At 41.1% G+C, this 20376-nt stretch overlaps 1 protein-coding gene across 4 annotated transcripts in view; it reads left to right on the plus strand.

Moving 5' to 3' along the window:
- The window catches only part of TCF7 (transcription factor 7), a 157902-nt gene that overhangs the window by 107295 nt on the left and 30231 nt on the right, over nucleotides 1-20376 (plus strand). For all 4 annotated transcript variants that reach the window (XM_063120740.1, XM_063120742.1, XM_063120741.1 and 1 more), the window contains exons 5-6: nucleotides 6590-6680; nucleotides 17658-17744. In XM_063120740.1, coding sequence (XP_062976810.1) covers nucleotides 6590-6680; nucleotides 17658-17744 — 178 coding nt within the window. The remainder of the gene's footprint in view (nucleotides 1-6589; nucleotides 6681-17657; nucleotides 17745-20376) is intronic.

Genomic DNA, 20376 nt, shown 5'->3' on the forward strand with positions numbered 1-20376 from the left:
CGCGGTTCGCAAATGCGCTGGAAGAGAATTCCAGACATAGGGGGCAGCGAGCGAAAACGGGCAAAGACGAGCGAGAGAAGTAGAAACTCTTGGGCGAGTCAGAGACATCGTGTTATTAGAGTGAAGGGTGCGAGCAGGACAGTAAGGTGAAATAAGAGATGAGAGATAAGGAGGAGCCAGACCATGACAAGCTTTAAAAGTCAAAAGGAGAAGCTTGTATTGAATTCTGTAGGAGATAGGGAGCCAGTGAAGGGATTTTAGAAGCGGGGTGACGTGATCAAAACGACGAGCCAGAAAAATAATCTTAGCCGCAGAATGATGAAGAAGGAAGACCAGTCAACAGGAGATGACAATAGTCCAAGCGGGAAATAACCAAGGCATGAATGAGAGTCTTGGCGGAAGAGACCGATAAGAACGGGCACATTCTAGAGATGTTATACAAGAAGAAACGACAAGACTTAGCTACAGCCTCAATATGGGAAGAAAAAGAAAGTGAAGAGTTAAAAATAAAACCAAGACTTTACTTTGCTGATGCACAGTTGTTCCATCTCCAGTGTATAAAAATAGAGGTCTGCTGCTTTCCCTGACCATTTGCTCTAATGGGGCAAAATTGTTGCAGATCTCTATTTTTTATAAACTGGAGATGCACAGCTGTGCCTCAGCAAAGTAAAGGATAAAAGCTCCCTCCACAAATGTGCACATTCTCCCTTCTGATCCTGCCCTGGATAACTTTTGCTTCTTCTCAGAACAGTGGGCATAATGGGGGGGAGGGGGGAGTTATTGCTTCTGCCCCCCCCCCACTTGGAAGTATGTTTTTGCCGGGTTCTAGGGATTACCAGCTCTGCCGCATAACACTGAAGGAGCAGAGCCCACTTCACCATACTGCAGAGAAGAAGAGCAATGCGCTTTCCTCCCGTGCTCGTCAAGATGAAGCCTGGGCTGAGTTGTGTTCATGGTAAAGTGCTTTTCTGATTGCAACACCATAGCAACTCAGGCTGCATTTATTGCATCTCCACAAATCGACAATTGTGTTTTAAGGAATAAAGTAGAAGGTTCATAATTGGGGTATCTCAGTGTTTGGGGGTTGTTGTTGTTTTTACTAATTAGCAACCCCATGTAGCTGCATTGCCCAATAACTGAAGTTCTCTGGCAGGTGGCTGGAAAACTGATTTAAAAACGTGATATATAAAATTCCAATAAAACAATGATAAAATAGCACAAAGCAAAAACAGCAGCAAGGGGTAAAATCAGTGCACCACAGAATAAAACCACCAGCAAAAAAAACAGTGGAAAGTACTGGAAGCCCTAAAACAGTTCTTTAAATGTCTAGGAGAATAAAAAGGCCTTCTCCTGGCATCGAACAGACCATAGCCAGCCGAGCTGCAGAGGAATGTTTAAATCAGAAAACAGGCAAGAAAAGAAAGTGTTCCAGAGAAACACTTCCTCGATCTTCAACTCAGCCGTATGGGGTTGCTAATTAGTTTTTTAAATACTGAATATAGAAACATGGGAGATCCTGATCATGGGTCTCCTGCTTCTCATCTAGTTTGGCCCCGACCGATAGTGCGATTCACGTGGGTTGAGCTGAGAATTTTGGTCTTCGTCACACGTTCACTTTGCCAGTTAGGAATGTTATGTTTGGCAGATACCACATGATGTTAAGATGCGCCCCTAAGCTGTCGAACTAGACACAGTCAGGGCAAAAATATTTTCTCTTCATTTCAGTGGAGTCTCTGCAGTGTATCTCTTCAAAGCCCGTTTAAATAAATGAGAAATGTGTCACAGCCCAGGACTGATCTTCATCTGGTTGAATAATTACAGTGAAGTAATAAAAGACTTAAAATTTACAGTATGATTTTGTTTTCTGGTTTGAGTTATTTCTGACTCATATTGTGGTGGATGCAGTGCCAAGGGATGGCATTGAGTATAAACACTAAGATGTGTTTGCAGCATTTCAATAATAATAATAATAATAATAATAAGAATAATAATAATAATAATAGATTCAAATAAATAGTGAGACAAAATTGATAGGTACCTTATATCCATATGAAACAACAGAGGTTGGAATCCTGTCCTCACTTACCTGAGTGTAAGCTCTTCCCCATTCAGTGAGGCTTTCTTCTGAACAGACAGCATATGATCGTTCTGTGAGACTATTTTGGTTGTTCCATTTCTTTTCTTCTACCTACATTTCATTGTCACAATGTAAAGGAAAAGTAGACTAACTGTTTGGAAATGTTTGGATTGGCATGGTTTTACCTATCATGGCTTCAATCCAACACCACACAGGCAGAATTCCCCTTTCTCTCCTCCTCCCTTTCAGCCCCCCTCCCAAAAAACCTTCCAAATCTGCTCTGGACGGTTCCCCAATCCTCTGGAGCAGATTTGGGGGGGAGGTGGAAAGCTGTGATGGGGGAAGGGGAAAGCAGTTCTGTTCCACCGGCGGATAGTCAAGGTTGGATACAACCCTATTATAGCATGTGATTTTAAGCTGCTATTACCTTAACTCTCTAATAATGCTGCTTTTTGTTGTTCCCTGCCTCGATCCAAGTAGAGGGGTGGGTAAGAAATAAATTATTATTATTATTATTATTATTATTATTATTATTATTATTATTATTATTATTATGGATTTCATAATAGATGCAGTTATTTATATATTTGGAGATATATCCACACAAGCAAAAATCTATCTTAATTTCTTTGTTGGAAAAGAAGAGGCCGCAATGGTGATGATAATAACAAACCAGTTTCATTAGCATACCAATGACAAACCAGTTTCATTAATAATCCAAAATTTATCCAGAAATCTGATTCATGAGGTAATCACCAAGAGACAAGTTCCACTCGCGTCTGAGGTTGTTTTATGGCCTGCATGTCTGTCGATCTCAACCCTGAATTTCTCACATTTCTAACCTTGGAACTAATTCAGACATTAAGGGCAAATGGTACAGTCCTCACAGATTTGTTCCAACTGGTATACGGTATATGTCAGCTTTCCATATACTGGAAAATTATGGCTTCGATTCAAAAGTCCTCTTCCACTTACAGAAGTTAGTTTCCAGCCGTGTGGAAGAATGTTGTGTGAGAGAAGTGATGCCCCAAATCCATAGGTTCTTCTATTTGTACATGCTCCTGCACAAGGCTGTTCCTTGAGACTTTTGTAGGCTCCCCCCACTGCCCTAGCATGCCCCCTGTGTCTTCCTTATTCACCATGTTCTTTACACTCGAGTTACCCAATACATTGCGGTGCTGCTCTCAGAGAAGACTTCTGCTAGAGCTCACACAAGAGTTCCTCGAACAGTCCTAACACACTTCCTGCTGCTGCTCAGGGCTCTTTGGCTCCAAGCCTTTGACATGAGCATGCTTCCAAAAATGTGATTCTTCACATTCATTCTGGGAGAGGTAAAATCCCATGTTCTACTTGACCTTCCTGGACATTTGCATCCACTTTCAGTGTGACATTCCTGAACAAATATGCCTTGAGAGGTGTAAAAGATGTTCTTCTCATAGTATTTCTCCTTATGCCTTTCTGGAGTAGCTCAAGTTGTTGTTGTTGTTTTTATGTCACAGCAGTTGTTGTTGTTGTTATTATTCCAAGCTCCTAAGCAGTGGCAAAGCAACACACCTTGTGTGGTTGTTAAGTATGCTGCCAAACACTGGGACTATTGAGAAGTGAGCATGAAAATGAAAATGTGTCAACATCTGAAGCCCCTCAGAATATTATCCTTTTTTTAAATTACACCAATGCAAATTCTGAGAATGTTTGCCTGGCCTCGGATCATTTTTCATCCTCCTTCTGTCCACTAGCCAAAAATACTCTCAGCATGCCTGTCTTTTGTATCTTAAATTGTCCACCAGCTTTCAGAGTAAATTAAATCCAACTGAAAAATAATACAAAGAGTTAACAAATTATAAACTACAGGAAGCTCAAATATCCAAGTCTGTCAGGAAGTGGTAAGTGGGGATAGTTCAAATCCTGCTCGGTTCTTCAGGGAATATAGCACAAAGCACCTTGTATTCAACTGTCCTTGAACATACCCACAGAAAAGCGTCCCATGACTCTTTAAGGGGCTTTGAAAATCCTCAGAGGTTTATTCCTAGAATGGTAAAGCCATAAAAGAAGTCTGCCCTGAGGATGAGCAACTCCCCTGCTGCATCTGGTCACTGAAGTTAAGATCGTAGCTGGTGCCATTGACTGTCCCCCAATGCGATTCTCTACCAAGGGATTTGGAAATCTCATAGATTTGATATGTGCCATAGTACATCTTCAGCATGACAAGGTTTCTTGTGTAAAACAAGGGAGCCTTCATCATTCATTTTCATGGACTGAAAATTAAGGCCTTGTGTGTGCTTGTGAGGGAATCCTGTCAGTGACTAAAATTGCCGTGTGAGAATTTTGAAGAGGCTTAGCATTTGCTTCCAGCGTTATGATGTTATTGTTGGGAGACCTCAGTGGGAATAAGTCCCATAACTAAACATCACAATGTTGGAAGCAACTCTGCGTGCAAAGCACAGATCTGGAATATACCTGAACATGGGGCCAGATGGTAACACCTCATCGCTTCAGATGGACCCTGGAAATGGGAGACTAGTTTGTTAGGCTCTTATTAATTAGTGTTACCACCATCCCATGCTCCTTTTGAAATTTGAAAGCAATTATGGGAACATTGTAACACTATCTGGAGGCTGTAATGGACCATCTCTCAGAGGATTACAGCCACCATATGACTGCATTATTACCAGTCATCTCTTTGCACCCTGAAACCATGTTCACATATGCAATGAGTGTGACACCAAGTCATGACCTGCATATATGAAGCCACTGTCATAGATTAAATATCTATGGCAGGGCTTTCATATCACCTCAAACAAGATTTTTCATTGGAGGCCATTCACATGTTCACATGTGTGTATGTGTGTTGATCAGCCCTAAGTGCAGCCTTACAGTCAGACAGCAGAGACATGCACCTTTTCCAAACTCAATGAGAATACATCCTAAGACAACCACCATTTTGAAACACAATCTCAGGACAGTGAGCCTAATGAAGGTTCTGTCTCTTATTGGGCAATGGTGAGCATAAGTTATTTTAAACTATAGAATGATAAAGAGTGCAGTGATGGAAGGTAATGAAAAGTTATTCAGTTCTGAGCCAGGAAATTCCATACCCAAACACCTCTAAGATGTTAGTTAATATCACTGAGGTTCCTGTATGCTAAGCAGAAACTGAGTACTTTTCCTAAAATCCTAAAGGACAAGGATTAAGCCAGAACGAGCACAAGTAGTTTATCCTAGAAAATTGAACTGTGACACACTGGAGAGAGGGGTGGATTGGGAAGCAGAAAGAGATAAATTCCCCTCTTTCCATTCTCACTCACACATCTTCAAATGACCATCCAATCTGACCTAAGGCAAATTAACTTCCTAATCCTGTGTATGTAATACATTTGCTTAATTTAATGGTGCTTCGTTGTACAATCCAATATAAACTTCTCCTGCTGACCTTCAAAGCTCTTCACGGTCTAGCTCCTGCCTATCTCTCCTCTCTCATCTCACACTATCGCCCCGCTCGGGCTCTCCGCTCCTCTGATGCCATGCTTCTCGCCTGCCCAAGGACCTCCACTTCCCTTACTCGGCTTCGTCCTTTTTCTTCTGCTGCCCCTTACGCCTGGAACGCTCTTCCAGAACACTTGAGAACTACAAACTCAATCACTGCTTTTAAAACTCTGCTAAAAACTTTTCTTTTCCCTATAGCCTTCAAATATTGAGTTTGTTCTGACTCTATACTGTTAGCTTCACCCTACCCGGTGCCTGTTTACACTTCCCTGTGCCTGTTTGCATTCTCCTTCCTTCTTTATTGTTTACTACAATTTATTAGATTGTAAGCCTATGCGGCAGGGTCTTGCTATTTACTGTGTTATCTGTACAGCACCATGTACATTGATGGTGCTATATAAATAAATAAATAATAATAATAATACAATCATCATCATCTATATAATATGCTCAAAGCACTTCACATACATTATCTCTGTAAACCTTACAATGGCCCTGTGAAGTAGACCGTGTTAATATCTGTTTATTGCAGCTATGGGTCTGCAGGTAAGAAGACTGGCCTAAAGCCATTTAATGAGTTTGAGGCAGAGGTGAGATTTGAACCAGGGACTTCCCAACACACATTCTTAGCTAGTACATAACACCAACTTTATCTTTTCTCCTCACCAGATACTTTTGTCCCACTCACTTCCTGTACATGCCACCCCTTCAGTGCCCTACCTTGATTGACAATGTTGCACCATCTTTATCTTCTCTGTACTCCAGATACTTTTATCTCATTCACTTCCTGTACTTCTCACCCCTACTGATGCCCTACCATGGCTGTCTGCCTACAATCTTCTTTGAAGAGAATATTCACAGATAGGATAGAAGATTTATTTGGGTCAAAAACAGAGCGGGGGAGTGGATGAATTGATACTGCTTATTGAATGCTAACAGCTGATGGAACTTTTGAAAGGTGTGATTTTATCCATGTTAATACATCTTAAAAGAAATTGCTTAGTCTAATTTTCCTAATTTTCCTGTCAGGTGTACACCGTCCTTCTCAAACATCTGATATTTCTGGGTTCTATTCCCTCCCTCCAAGTGGGGTTGGACAGATAACACCTTCTATGGGATGGTAAGTATTCAAGTCCTATAATTGAGGAAAATGGAAAAGCTAGTGGACTTGTCCAAATTGGGTTAACTGAGCACCATCCACCTCCCTCTACAGTATTCGGAAGTGTATATGTATACATTTTAGACACTGTGATGAATTCGAGGTGGGGGGAAATTCTAACATTGAGTGAGATATTGGTTCTCTCTCCTACCCTCCTACATTGATCAGGGACTGTTGTGTTGGAACTTGGCACAGAATCACTTATTGAACCCTATGCTGCCATTCTGAAATGTGAATGATGAGGAAGAACATGGTCAGTCATAGAATTTAGATTCTTCTCACTGAGGCAAGAGCATGTGTATACCTGAGTTATCTAAGCAACTTCTTTATGAAATTCTGTCCCTAAAACATATGGTTCTGCGTAAGTCTTGGTACACATACAAGAAAGACGTTCTAGACCAGCAGAAAACACCGTAGCTTTTCTTCAGAGCATTTTAAAAGATTGCTGGCATTTTCTTCACTTAATGGTTGTATATTGAGTCTGTAGACTAAAGAGAAGAATTGAGGCAGTGTACGCGCACATTCAACTATAAGCAGAATTCTTTTCGCTGTGCTTACTCCATACCACCAGCTTATTCTCACGAATGTTATGTGGCAATTTGTTGTTGCTTGTAGAACTGTGTACGGCCATGTTGATTTTTGTAGCTGATTCACACTATCATTTCTGAGGTGGAATGATAGTACATTACACCAACTGAACTTCCCCTCAATATTTTTGTGGTAAAATGTCCTTGTGAAAGTACCCCTATATGGTAAGATTATGTCCAGGAAAAGGCTTGCTTTCCAGCATTTTTTGGTTAATGGTGTGTAACTTGTCATCATACTTTCAAAACACTTGTTTTACCTCATCAGTATTGAAGGGAATGGGCTCTTACTGATCACCCTTATCCCTCCCATCCCTTAACTGCAGGAAATGAAAATTCAGCTATATAAGCCCAGAACTATCATAGGTTATGAAGGCATATGACCACTTAGGGGTGGGAGAATTATGGCTACCATTAATTAAATACGCTTGGTAAATGATTTTTCCCCCTTTGGTGGCAAAAGAAAATAACCGGGAAACTGTTTACATTGGAGTAATTTATGGAACACTACTCCAGATTGGTTGGTTGACTGGTTTTCATATGATTAAGAATTGTTAAACTCATATGTAGGTAAATGGGTGGATGCGCTTGTGTGTTTTCTTACTACCTGTTGAATGTAACTGTGAATATGAGCCTTTACAGGTCTTAAACTGTCTTGCACATCTTATGTCTTATCATCTAACTAATCTGCAGCCCACCGGTCATATATTATGGCCTTCCAGGTGTTCAACCACACTCTTGTTTTTGCAGTCTGAGGCAAGGAGAAAGAGCAGGACATTCATACAGCCCATAATGGGCTGCCGTAAGTGGCCAGTGAGCTGTGTCTCACCTCCCAAGCCGCAAGTTGTGCAAGCCTGTCTTAAAATAATGCTCTTAGAATCAGAGAGTGATGACCCCTCAGATCTACTGAGTGTAGTGTGCAGGTAGGAATTTCAGCCAAAACAGGCAAAACTGTGACTCAGGGCACTTCCAAATGAGGCTTTTATTGTGCAATCCATCATGCTACCTCATTCACAGAATTTTATAGTGAGTTCAAACATTGTTGTCTTCCATTTATAGCCCTCCTCTGTCTTCCCACTGCTTCTTCCCTCTTTTTTCTTACCAAAAAAAATAAAATAAAAAATTCTGTTAAGGAATAAAAGAATAGCTGCCTTTTGATTCTTAGCACTAGGAGCCCTGTGTTTGGGAGCACCCATAGACATATTAAGTGCATCTCCTAAGGGCAATGCAAGAGAACACACCACAAAGCAAAGCAGTGAGATACCAACGGATGTTTGGTATCTCACCAAAGGATGATTACCAAAAGATGTTCCATATCTCTATTCACAACGAGAAGGTGCCTGAGGCTTCAGGTTTTGTGGCTGGTTAGATTGTTCAGATATATTGTTTTTCTTTAAAAAAAAATAGTGTCCTAGATTTGCTACATTTTGTATGGTTATTAACCACTCATAGCATGGAAGAAAGTCATTTAGAAAAGAGAGGAGGCACTGTGGCTAGAAATAGTTGGGGAAATATAGGTGGTTGCCAAATGCAAATAAGGGATGCGGGGGAGCAACCTTTTTCAGTCACTTTTGATTTCTTGCTTGATTAAATCCAATACCAAATCAAATGGAAGCCTTAGAGCAGCCCTCTCCAAACTGGTATCTTCCAGATGTGCTGGAGTTCAACTCTCACTGTCCCCAGCCAGCATGCCCCATTGGCTGGCAAGCAATGGTGGAAGTGGTAGTCCAACAGATTTGGAGGGCACCAAGTTGGATCAAGGGATAGACACCTCCCAATAACCAACACAATATTTCTGCATTTTTAATTCAATGGCCGTTGCCCTCAAACAATTGCACCTAGGTGAGGTCCATTTTTATTTCGGCAAGGCTGGGACCAGAATCTGTATGCAAGCTTGAGTAGACCCATGAAAATTATAGAATAGTCCCACTGAAATCATTATTATTTAAATCAGTCATGACTAACTTAAATCCTAATGATTTCAATAGGTCTGCTGTGAGAATGACTAAATCTCGATCTAACCCTAAGTGATCACTTCCAATCTGTCAATCAGAGGATCAAGCTACAAGTTACATTAAATGGGTGACATTGTTTTGATCTTGCTTCCTTGCTTTAAAAAATAGCAGGCAGGGCCTAATCAGTTTTGGGATTGTAGCACATAGGAGGGGGTTTAACCCTTTCCCCATTGTAGTCCTAGCAAAAATCAAAGCCCCCCTTCCCATCTGCTATTTGAGCCAGGAGTGATGGTGCTTTGGGGACTTTGGAGGAGCTTTCCTCCTAGGGCAAATAGCAGCTTCAGAGGGCTACTTTTTCAGGACTGTAGCATAAGGGTTAACCCTTCCTCCTCCACGAGATTAGGGCCTTGTGGATGTTGGATTTTTTAAAAAGACAGAAGTGAAGACATATATGTAGCCTAAGCCCTTAGACTGACACCCATTTAGATGCACAGGGATGGCAAAGGTCTATGTGCCCTACGAATAGGGATGGATAGAGTAAGTGTAATAATAACTGGTCTCCAAGAGGGACTTAATAGCCAAGCCTGCCTCTAACTGAAGCACATTATAATATAAAGTAGACATAGAAGCAAATAATAACTAAAATGTCCGTTGGCTGTGCTTAACTAGGTTCCTTCAAAACAATTACATAAAGTGTCCCACATCTACACTGGAGTCAGAGCAATTTCTCACTTTCTATAATCATTGTGTGATAATCATTGTGTGTTACACCACCACGGTTAAAATTCTGTTTCTCACAGCAGACCAGCAAAATGAAAAGCAACTACATCCCTAAATGCACGCTGGGGTGATTCTGCGCTGCTTCATCCTTCTGACATTCCAATACAAAAGGAAATTCCTATCAACAATTCCGATATCTCTAAGTATCTTCAGGAAAGCCAGATTGAGATCATAATATAATATGATAGCACATTCAGTGCATACTGGAACGCTGCACTAGACCATAACCTCCCAGTGCATCAACATGCAGTGAAAACCCTACAGGTCTAATAATCACAGTATGTTCTCCATTTTTTGTACAGAAGTGCATTTTAACGTAAGAACATAAGAAGAGCCCTGCTGGATCAGACCAAGGGTCCATCTAGTGCAGCTTTTTGTTCACAGAGTGGCCCACCAACTGCCCCAGTGGCAAGACCACAAGAAGGGCATGAGTGCAATAGAAACCTTCCCTGGCAACAGGTTATTTGGAGGCATGCTGTTTCTGATTGTGGAGGCCATGTATAGCCATCGTGGCTAGTAGCCATTGACAGCCTTATCCTCCATGAGATTTATAATCTTGACTCTACAAAGATGCAAGTGAATCTTTGGCTTGCATTTTAAACCTTTGTTCCCCTGTTCTCAAAGGGACTCCCCCCACCCGCACAATCTTTTTGCGATTGTCTCCCTTTCAAACATACTGGGGTTGTCCACAAGCAAATATAACTGATGCCCTCAAACAATAAACCCAAAGAGATTTTTTTCTCTCTCGCCGTGTCTTGCTTTGCAGAGGTTTGGTAGCTTTAACAGCATTGAAATTAATTATGTAGGAGGAGGAGGAAGGCTTCAAGCCCCCATCTGCCAATAACAAGCGCTGTGGTATGTCAATGGCTCTTAAGGTTCACTGTTCTGGAATGAGGCTGACTTCAAACACAAAAGCAGTCTTAATACAGGAAGCAGCTTTTCCTCAGTAAGACAGAGTTCAGCAGGAAAGGCCTCTATATTATCTGCCAAGTATTTTGGAGAAGAGGCACAGCAATGAGTCTCCCTTTAATTAAGTGGAATGACAGTTGAGAAATATATAAAAAATGACTTCTAGTCCAGTCTGGTGAGCTTGATCACTGAAGCTTAGCAACAAACACACCTTCCTGAAAAGCCTTGTAAATGGTGTCGTTTGCACAATAGGAGCTAGGCAACAGCTTAGGTGGTGTCTCGGCCCTTTTTTTCCTTTTTCCTTTTCTTCCTGCGACTATGTTGGGGTTTTAAAAAATAATAACAATTCTGCCTTCATAGGATAAAACTCTCTCTCCCCCCCCCCACCTCTCTCTCTCACACACACACACACTTTCATTCTGAATACTCAGGATCATGGATTGATTTTGCAATTGAATTAATTTGCATGTCATATTCATTTGGTGAAAACCTTGATTGCTATGAACCTCTTCTTTATTATTGGAGTATCTTGGCCTATGGAGTAATGAACGTCACTTTGGGATTAGTTTTGATTGTTTTCTCACCGCTCAGGCCCAAATATTAAACTTCAAAGCCTTTATAGGTTTTTGATAAACTGTGGCACTTGACACGTGTATATGCACTCAAGTTCTCAGCAATGCTGTCTTGCCTTGCAGACAATAATCATGCTTACCTTGGGTTTTAAGGGGTTCAAAGTCATTATTTCAGTAGTCCTTACAACAACCCTGTAAGGTAGGACTAATTACTATATTCCAGGTCAGCCTTTCACAACCCAGCATCAGCCAGATGTCTTGGACTGCAATTTCCATAACCCATTAGTCAGATTATGGGAGGCACCAGATTGGGGCTGTTCCAGATTAAAAACTGGGATTAAAAGAACAGAGGTTTGCCTAAAGTCTCCCAGTGAGTTCATGGCTGAGGTATGATTTGAACTAGTGCTTTTCTGACTGAGAACTCAACGGCCTTAACCACTGCACTACACCCATGTGTAATACGTCTATTAATGCTAATGCAGGAACAGTGGAGGTGGGGAGTCACTCAAGGAGGAGGTTCCAAGTAATATGAGAGTTGGTGCTGCAGCGAATCTTCCATCCGTGCTGCTCGTGGCTGAACCTGCTCATCCCCAGCCTGCCATTTTGCCTCTCAACTATCAGCATGGGGATACACTGATCATGTAGAGCCCATATCGTTTCTGCATATCCACACATCTGACACATATAAGAATGTACAAAGATCAAGGGTCAATCTACTCCTGCATCCTGTTTCTCATTGTGGCCAGTCAGATTTCTTTCAGAAACTTCCAAGTAGGGCACAAAAGCTGCAGATTTCTGCTCTTTTTTGTCCCCAGCATCTGGTATTTGGAGCTATAATACTCCTGGCCTGGATTGGGATGTTCATCTTATTATTATGGCTAATTGCCACTGATAGATTAATTTGCCTAACCCATAGCCATCTTGTAGATTTTAAACCCATCTAAACCAATGCTCATCACCATATATTATAGGAAGGGATGCAAAATATGCAGGACACAAGTGCCCCGCTCCCAGCCCTGTGTGGTCCCCCCACCCCACCCAAGAACCCCAATATCCACTGTCACTGCCCCCCCCCCCAAAAAAGAGGCCGGAGGAGAGAGAAAAACGCTCTAGGAACAGGTTCTATGGTTCCTGACACAGAAGCCTCATTCTTAGAGAAACCTAGGTAGCAGTGCTTGAAGGTTCCTGTCTGCTTCCTAGGATGCTCTTGCGATACTCTATGGATCAGGGTTCTATGACAGGAACCATAGAGCCTGTTCCTAGAGCATTTTATCTTTTTTTCATCACGCTATGAGTGAGTAGATGTGTGTATGTGTGAGCGTGTGGGGGGGAAGTGACTGTGAAAGTGTACAAGACAAGACCCATGTGTGTGACTGAACTGTATGTAATCACGCTCAGCCTGCTGACATTTGATGCAGTCCTTATGGACAAAGCAATTGTGTACCCCTGATTATAAGGGTGAATTCCATCAGTATATTGGGTGAAAAATAACTTTTACTCTGCTGTTGATCAATATCATTGGATGGGCCTGAGCTCTAATAAGAGAGTGGAAGAAAAAAATACAATTTCTATACAACCTCCCTATAAGCCTCATAATTTTATACAGGTCTTATGATAGGCTTCTCTTGTTATATTTGTTTCTAAACTAAAAGCGTCCAAAAACACATTAGTCTTTTCACACAGGGAACATATTTGGTTGGTTTCTATACTGTTTCCAGTGCTATGATCTAAAGTATTTCAATGTGGCTGTACCATCATTTTTTTAAAAAAAATAAATGCATTCTTATATTATCCATTTTCTTTTCAATCAATTCCTTGATAATTCCTAATATTGAGTTTTCCCCTCTCACTGTCACTGCACACAGAGTTGGCATTTTTAGTGAATTGTCCATTACATCCCCAAGATCTCTTTTCTGGATAGTCATTGCCCATTCTATCTCCATCAATACATAGGTGCGGATTTTTTGACCCAGTGTGCATCACTTTAGACTTCACTCTGTACCTCATTTTCCATTTTGTTGCCCATTCTCTCATTTTAGAGGTATCCTTTTGGAGCTCTTTGCAGTCTGCTTTGTTTCTCCACTCCTGAAGAACCTGATGTCAACGTCACCTCTGCTTCTAGATCATTGTGAATATGTTTAAACAGCACTACTAATTAAACAGCCTCCTAATATGCATCCTTATGGACCTCCAATGCTTCTTTCCATTGTTAGAACTGTCAATTTCTTCTTGCCCTGTTTCCTGTTCTGTAATTTGTTACTAATCTTGTTCCATGAATACCAAGTTTAATCAAGAGCCTTTGGTGAATGACTCGGTCAAAAGATCTTTGGAAACCCAACCATATAATGTTGACCAGATCAGCCCATCTGCACATTTTGTGACACTTTCAAATACTTCTAAAGGGCTAGTGATGCCAAGGATTTCCCTTTGCAGAATATATGCTGATTCTTCCTCACCAAGGCTCATTCTTTGATACGTTTAAGAATTTTTCCTTCAATCATGCTTTCCATCAGTTTATCTCTTCTAATTCTTTATTTGCCTTATCAACTAACATTTATTTTGCCAGAGCTTGTGCTCTTTTAAAATTTTCTTTACGTTTGCAAGACTTCTACATTTTAAAGGAAGCGTTCAATTTTATAGCTTCATTAGTGCTGAAATGTAACCACACTGGCATCATCTGTACCCTTCCTAACCTGGGAAATACATTTTATTTGAGCCGCTATAAAAGTGGTTTAAATTATTTCTAAGTTTTCCTATTCTTGCGAATAGAAGTTCATGGTGGGAAGACACTCCAGGACTATGGCACGGCCCCTTTCCCCTGGGTCACAGTTCTGAACTGGTTTTCTCCTTCACACAACAACTTTTTTAAAAAAAAATAATCAGCTAAACAATGTTATGAACAAGGATCTTCTTTGGCTCTCACACAAGAAAGACCTTGGGTACTGCTTGGTATTAAATTAGGCATCACCGCCTCTCTAGTCAACTCCACAACTAATTGTTCTAAAGCACAGTCATTTATTGTATCTGGACATTTTGCCTCTGTTGTGACCTAAATTTACATTTGCTCAGTGATTGTGAGGGTAATTGAGGTCACCCATTACCATAATACTTTTTCTCCCTTTGGCTGCCTCCCTGATTTTCTCCAAATGTCGGGAAGTTTTCATTATATCTCAGACTAAGGGGGGGTCTACACTACTGCTTTAAAGCACTTTAAAGCGCTTTATAACAGTTTTGACAACTGTTGGGGCCCAGGACACACTGCATATACAGTTTTCAAAACGTTTTCAAAGTGCTTTAAAGCGCTTTAAAAGCAGTTGTGTAGATCCCCCCATAGCAAATAAAGAAAGGTGAACATGGACACATATCTAAACTTCCCAGCCAAGCAGCTCTAAAATCACTTTTGCTATTGTTCGGGATTAAAGCCAATTGATCAGTACTTTCTACAACTGAACCATTATTTTTTATTTTTTATTTATTTATATAGCACCATCAATATACATGGTGCTGTACAGAGTAAAACAGTAAATAGCAAGACCCTGCCGCATAGGCTTATAATAAAACAATAAGGAGGGGAAGAGAATGCAAACAGGCACAGGGTAGGGTAAACAGGCAGTGAGTAGGGTAAAACTAACAGTATAAAGTCAGAACAAAATCAAGTTTTAAAAGCTTTAGGAAAAAGAAAAGTTTTTAGCTGAGCTTTAAAAGCTGCGGTTGAACTTGTAGTTCTCAAATGTTCTGGAAGAGCGTTCCAGGCATAAGGGGCAGCCGAAGAAAATGGACGAAGCCGGGCAAGGGAAGTAGAGACCCTTGGGCAGGCAGGAAACATGGCATCAGAGGAGCGAAGAGCACGAGCGGGGCAATAGTGTGAGATGAGAGAGGAGAGATAGGAAGGAGCTAGACAGTGAAAAGATAGTGAACCATTGATTCTTAGCAGGACAGCTACCACATATTTCCAAATCATCATCATCATCATCATCGAAATGAGCTGAGTTTTATAGACTATGTTTTGGACTAGAGTATGTTGGGCTAAGGGGAAGTGAGCAGCCAGAAAGACTCGTTGTTTGTTTGTTTTTGTGATTGCCATCTCCGTAGACGAGGGAGACAAAGGAACCTGACACAGGAGCTGCTGCAGTACTGATCAGTTCCAGGATTCCTCAGAGTCAGGACGCAGCCATCTGACCATCTGAGGGAGGGGCTGCAGTTGAAGGAGGTTCTGTTGCTCAGTGGCACAGCACCTGCTTTGCCTGCAGGTTTGATCTCTGGCATCTTTAGGTAGGGCAAAGCATCAAACCCTGCCTGAAATCCTTGAAAAGCCACTGCCAGTCAGTGTCAACAATATTGGGCTAGATGGGCCAATGGTCTGGCTTAGCATAAGGCAGCTCTCCATGGCCAGCGATCTACTCACTGTAAATTATTGCATGCCCCTACCTATAAAGCTAGAGGGGAGGGACCATTAATCATATCCACTTACAGAGGCTTAGTTAAATGAGAATATATTTCATTGTGCTAGGTTCATAGAGTTGGAAGGGGGCTTTTAAATCATCAAGTCCAACCCTGTGCTCAGTGCAGGCATCTAGTTTAAGGAATCCCTGACAGCTGGCTGTCCAGTGTCTGTTTGAATGTCTCCAGCCATGGAAAGCTCACCACCTCCTTTAAGTAGTTAGCTCTACTGTCTAACTGCTCTGACTGTTAGTTTTTCCCAACATTCAATTGAAAGCCACCTTCTTGCAACTTAAGCCCATTATATCATGTCCTACGGTCTTGGATAATAGAGAACAGGTTGTATCCCTCTTCTGTGTGACAACCCTTTAGGTACTTGAAAAGTGCAATCATGTCTCAGCTCAGTCTTCTCTTCTCAAGGCTAAACAAATCCAGTTCCTTAAATTTTCCCTCATAGGACTTAGTTTCTGGCCCCCTGATCACCTTTGTTGCCCTTCTCTGAAGTCATTTCCAATTTATCTGAATCCTTCTTAAAAGTATGGTGTCCAGAACAGGACACAGTATTCCAGCTGAGGTCTGACAAGCGCAGAGTAGAGTGAAACTATTACTTCCCATGATTTTGAAACTATATTTCTGTTGATGAAACATAAAATTGCATTTGCCTTTTTTTATAGCCACCTCACTGGCTATATTCAGCTTGTGACAAACTACAACTCCAGAATCATTTGAATTTGGAAGAAGTATTCCCAGTCTAATTGTCTCTTCACTTTAGGTTTCCATGTGATGTTACACTACATTATTTTTGCCACCGCTGCTGACATAAATCCATCCCACACGAATCTTTCCTAAGAACCAAAAATATATAGCTAGTTATAGATCTATTTGTTAATCATTTTGATGATGATGTTCTAGGAATGAGGGTGCTTTTGAATAATTTCTTCTTTTTAATCACATAATCTTAAAATGTCAGAAATATCTTTTTGTTTTCAAGTCAGCCTCTGCAAAACTAAGCATCTTCCTTTACCTTACAACCATAATCTATTGTGACCTTCAATGTATAATAAAAACCCCACCAGTTTCTAGATCCTAAGGTACATAAAAGAGCAAGTGATGTGGCCAGCACCATTTCTGACTGACCATTCCAAACCCAGAGGGTCGTGGTTCAATTACAGCTCAAACTAAATCCTTTCAAATTGCATCAACTGGGATTTCAAATGTTACCCTTTAGGTAGATCATCCAGCATCCTAATACAGCAACGGAGATGTGCGCCTAGATGATGCAGATGTTCATCTGGATTTGCAGATGGATCCACTTTGAGTTGCTCATTTGCGCCCTAGTTCATTGACTGGATGCATCTTTCAATGTAGATGGTGGGAGGGGACATCAAAGGCCTCTCTAACTTGTTGCGTGCAGCTCAACCTCAATTGAAAGCCTTGTTTGAGAGATAATAGCATAATAAACATAGATAGGGTTTTAAGTGTGATTAGTGGAACTTTGGGGAAAACAATGCAGACCCATCTGTAAATAAAGCTCACATCCTACTTTGGGGCAGAAGCCAAGGTATAGCAGAAGCTTCTCTTTTTCCCAAAAAACCCAAGTCCATGGCTTTTGCCAGCGATGAGTCCAATTGGGAAAAGGTATGCAGGGAAAGTCACATGGATGTAGATGCTTTATGGACTCTTTCTTCCTGATCCCAGGCAGAGCCAGCCTGTCTGTCCTTTCCAGTCATGTGGATTTAGACAGCCCTATACGTCGGCGCTCTCTGCTGGGGCTACTTTCTCTAGGTAAGTATGAGCTGCCTAAGCCAGGACATCATTGCTCTGCTTCTTTTGCAGTTCATGCCATACCAGCTTGCAGCATCCAAGGAGAGCTTTTCAGGATTCCGGGTGGCAGCAATTGAGAAGGAATTCTGCTCTTTTAGACAAATGACTCATATATATATATATATATATATATATATATATCAATCAAACTTAATGAACTCCCAGAGAGGAGAAACACAATTTTGGCTTTGGTCAACCATAGTAGTGGGGTGGAGAGAGAGAACCCTCACGAAGATGCCATAAAGTCAGTCGTCTTGTGAGCACCACAACTACAGTCTAAAACCTCCATATGTCTCTTATTTTCATACGACTGGAGAAGGAAAATAGGTTTTAAGAGAACTGAAACTGCTTTGATGAGAGGTTTCACATTTCTTTTGTCCCATTTTTGCCCCTGGTTAAACTTTTTTCTTTTCTCTCCAGGTTTTTGAAACAATGCAAGAGCTTGCAAAAGCTTTTGACCAAGGGCATAAGAATGGATGAGCATGCATACCATGAGCAGTGATTCCTCTTTCATACTTCTTTCAGCTCTCTGAAAAACACTCTTGTCTGCCTCCAGAATAAAATGTCCTTGTACAGTACAGAGGACTGCTATAATGGTGATCTTTATCTAACAAGAGTAGAAATATTTTTATTTAAAATGTGGTCAGAGAACTGGTAAACTGAAATTATAAGGTTCTTGTCCTTACCCATTGGATTGGATGAGCCCACTGTTGCCTTCTCTCAGTGCATTGTGCTTTATTCAACTCTGAAGAGAATGCTTTACAATGTTCTCCTTGCTCAATTAATTCCTTGATGGGCCCTAGTAATAATAGGTCAACTAGCATAAAACCACCAGTGTCCTCTACAGAAGTGGACAGAGGTTTACAACAGGTGAAGATTGTAATGCAAGTTTAAGTGTGCCATGGGTTGTATCCAATGGATAGTCAAACTTAAGTTCTATTCATTTCAATGGGTCTACTCTAAGGGGGACTAACATTGGATACTACCTCATGATACAAGCCAAATACTAAGGATGCTTATATTCTATAGGCCACTCCTGGAGGACTACATACTTCAGTACTTGATGCAAATTAAAAAAAAAAAAATGTCAACCTGCCTTCACAGGTGATCACACATTTTTTCATTGGCTTTTTCTCTTCTGCACAACAGAATTTGGCCAGTTAGCATGGACTTACACCACCAATCCAAATGCTGGCTGTAAATTTCTCATGGGAAGGTCCAAATGGGTTGGAGTTTAACTTACAGGAAGTATATATATATTCTAGCGCCACTTGTCACATTTCTAGCTTTGGCTATGTGTTGTCTGAATAAGAGTACTAAACAAGTCCTTTGATGAAGATATTCTGGGGCTATTAGTAGTAGTAGTGGTAGTAGTAGTAGTATTGTATTATTATTATTACCTTAATGATCTGTAGTCTGCCTGAGGCACCTACTCCCGCCTAAGCATCTTAATATTTAAGATAAATGACTCCACATACCTCCTTGGTTGCCTGATGGCTTCATGCTTCACCATACCGGCATTCCCACTTCCAGAGAAGAATGAGGCAGGTTTTGCAGACAAGAACGCACACCTTGCCAGATAATGATCAAGCTTCAAGCCATGCCAGTAGATTAAAATCAAGCATCATGTCTTTTTGTGCCAACAAAGCTAATGAACAGTTGGTTGTCTCCCATGGGCAATTCTGCAGTCTCAAGCTTCAGTCATCACACTTGTTAAATTGACAGCATCGTTCTTCAGTGCTGGAAGTATTTTTTTTTTCTAGAGCGGATGAAGGGTGTATAAACTATTAATGTTCAGGATCTGATTTATGATCACGCTGATAGCGGTGGCTCTGCCCTCTGAGGTCCCATTGTGCTCAGAATTGCTCTAGAGAGGGAGAAGTCCATTCTGTTTTTGTTACAGAACTAACAATACAGTGTCAACAAGTGAGATCTGACCATCTGACATGGGGTGCTAGCTCATGCTGAAGTTAGCTTCTTTTGCAGTGACACTGGTATTTAAAATAAAAAATTGTCCAGGGCCTAATTCTGAAATGAGTTTAGCCACCCTTAACAATGTCATTAGAGCCACGGATTACTTGACAGGAACAATAAGTATAGCCCCCCCCCCCATTTTTAAAGAAGAAGTGCCAGAAAACGAGTACAAAACGCCACCGCTCCCTTTCTGTTTTCGTTGGAACGGAAAACTGATGTGTGTGCAGAGAATTGTTAAGTACAGCTCTTTAAATTTAATCAAACACCAAATTAAGTCTTGTAGCCTTTATTTAACTAGGGGCATCGGTGAGGAGAGAATCCCGAGTCAGGCTTGGCATTGCCTGACTCAGCATTGCCATAAGCTTCATCAAGAGCCGCGTCGGAGCACTCTTGGTTGTTATTAGTTCAGGAAGAATGCTTTGCTTACAGAATATCAGGATGACCTAAGATAATGCAAGTGGATGTGAGAGAATCATTTTGCATGTAATGTATTCTGAATTATGGATTCACACTTGCTTGTCACAACTATGAAAATGGGGGGCAGGGGGGGACAATTCCAAGAGTGCCACCTGGTGGGCAAACCCGTGTCTTGTTAAAGAGCAAATAGCCCTATTCCAGA

The sequence above is a fragment of the Elgaria multicarinata genome, chromosome 3, assembly GCF_023053635.1.
Source record: "Elgaria multicarinata webbii isolate HBS135686 ecotype San Diego chromosome 3, rElgMul1.1.pri, whole genome shotgun sequence".
In the NCBI taxonomy this organism is placed as follows: domain Eukaryota; kingdom Metazoa; phylum Chordata; class Lepidosauria; order Squamata; family Anguidae; genus Elgaria; species Elgaria multicarinata.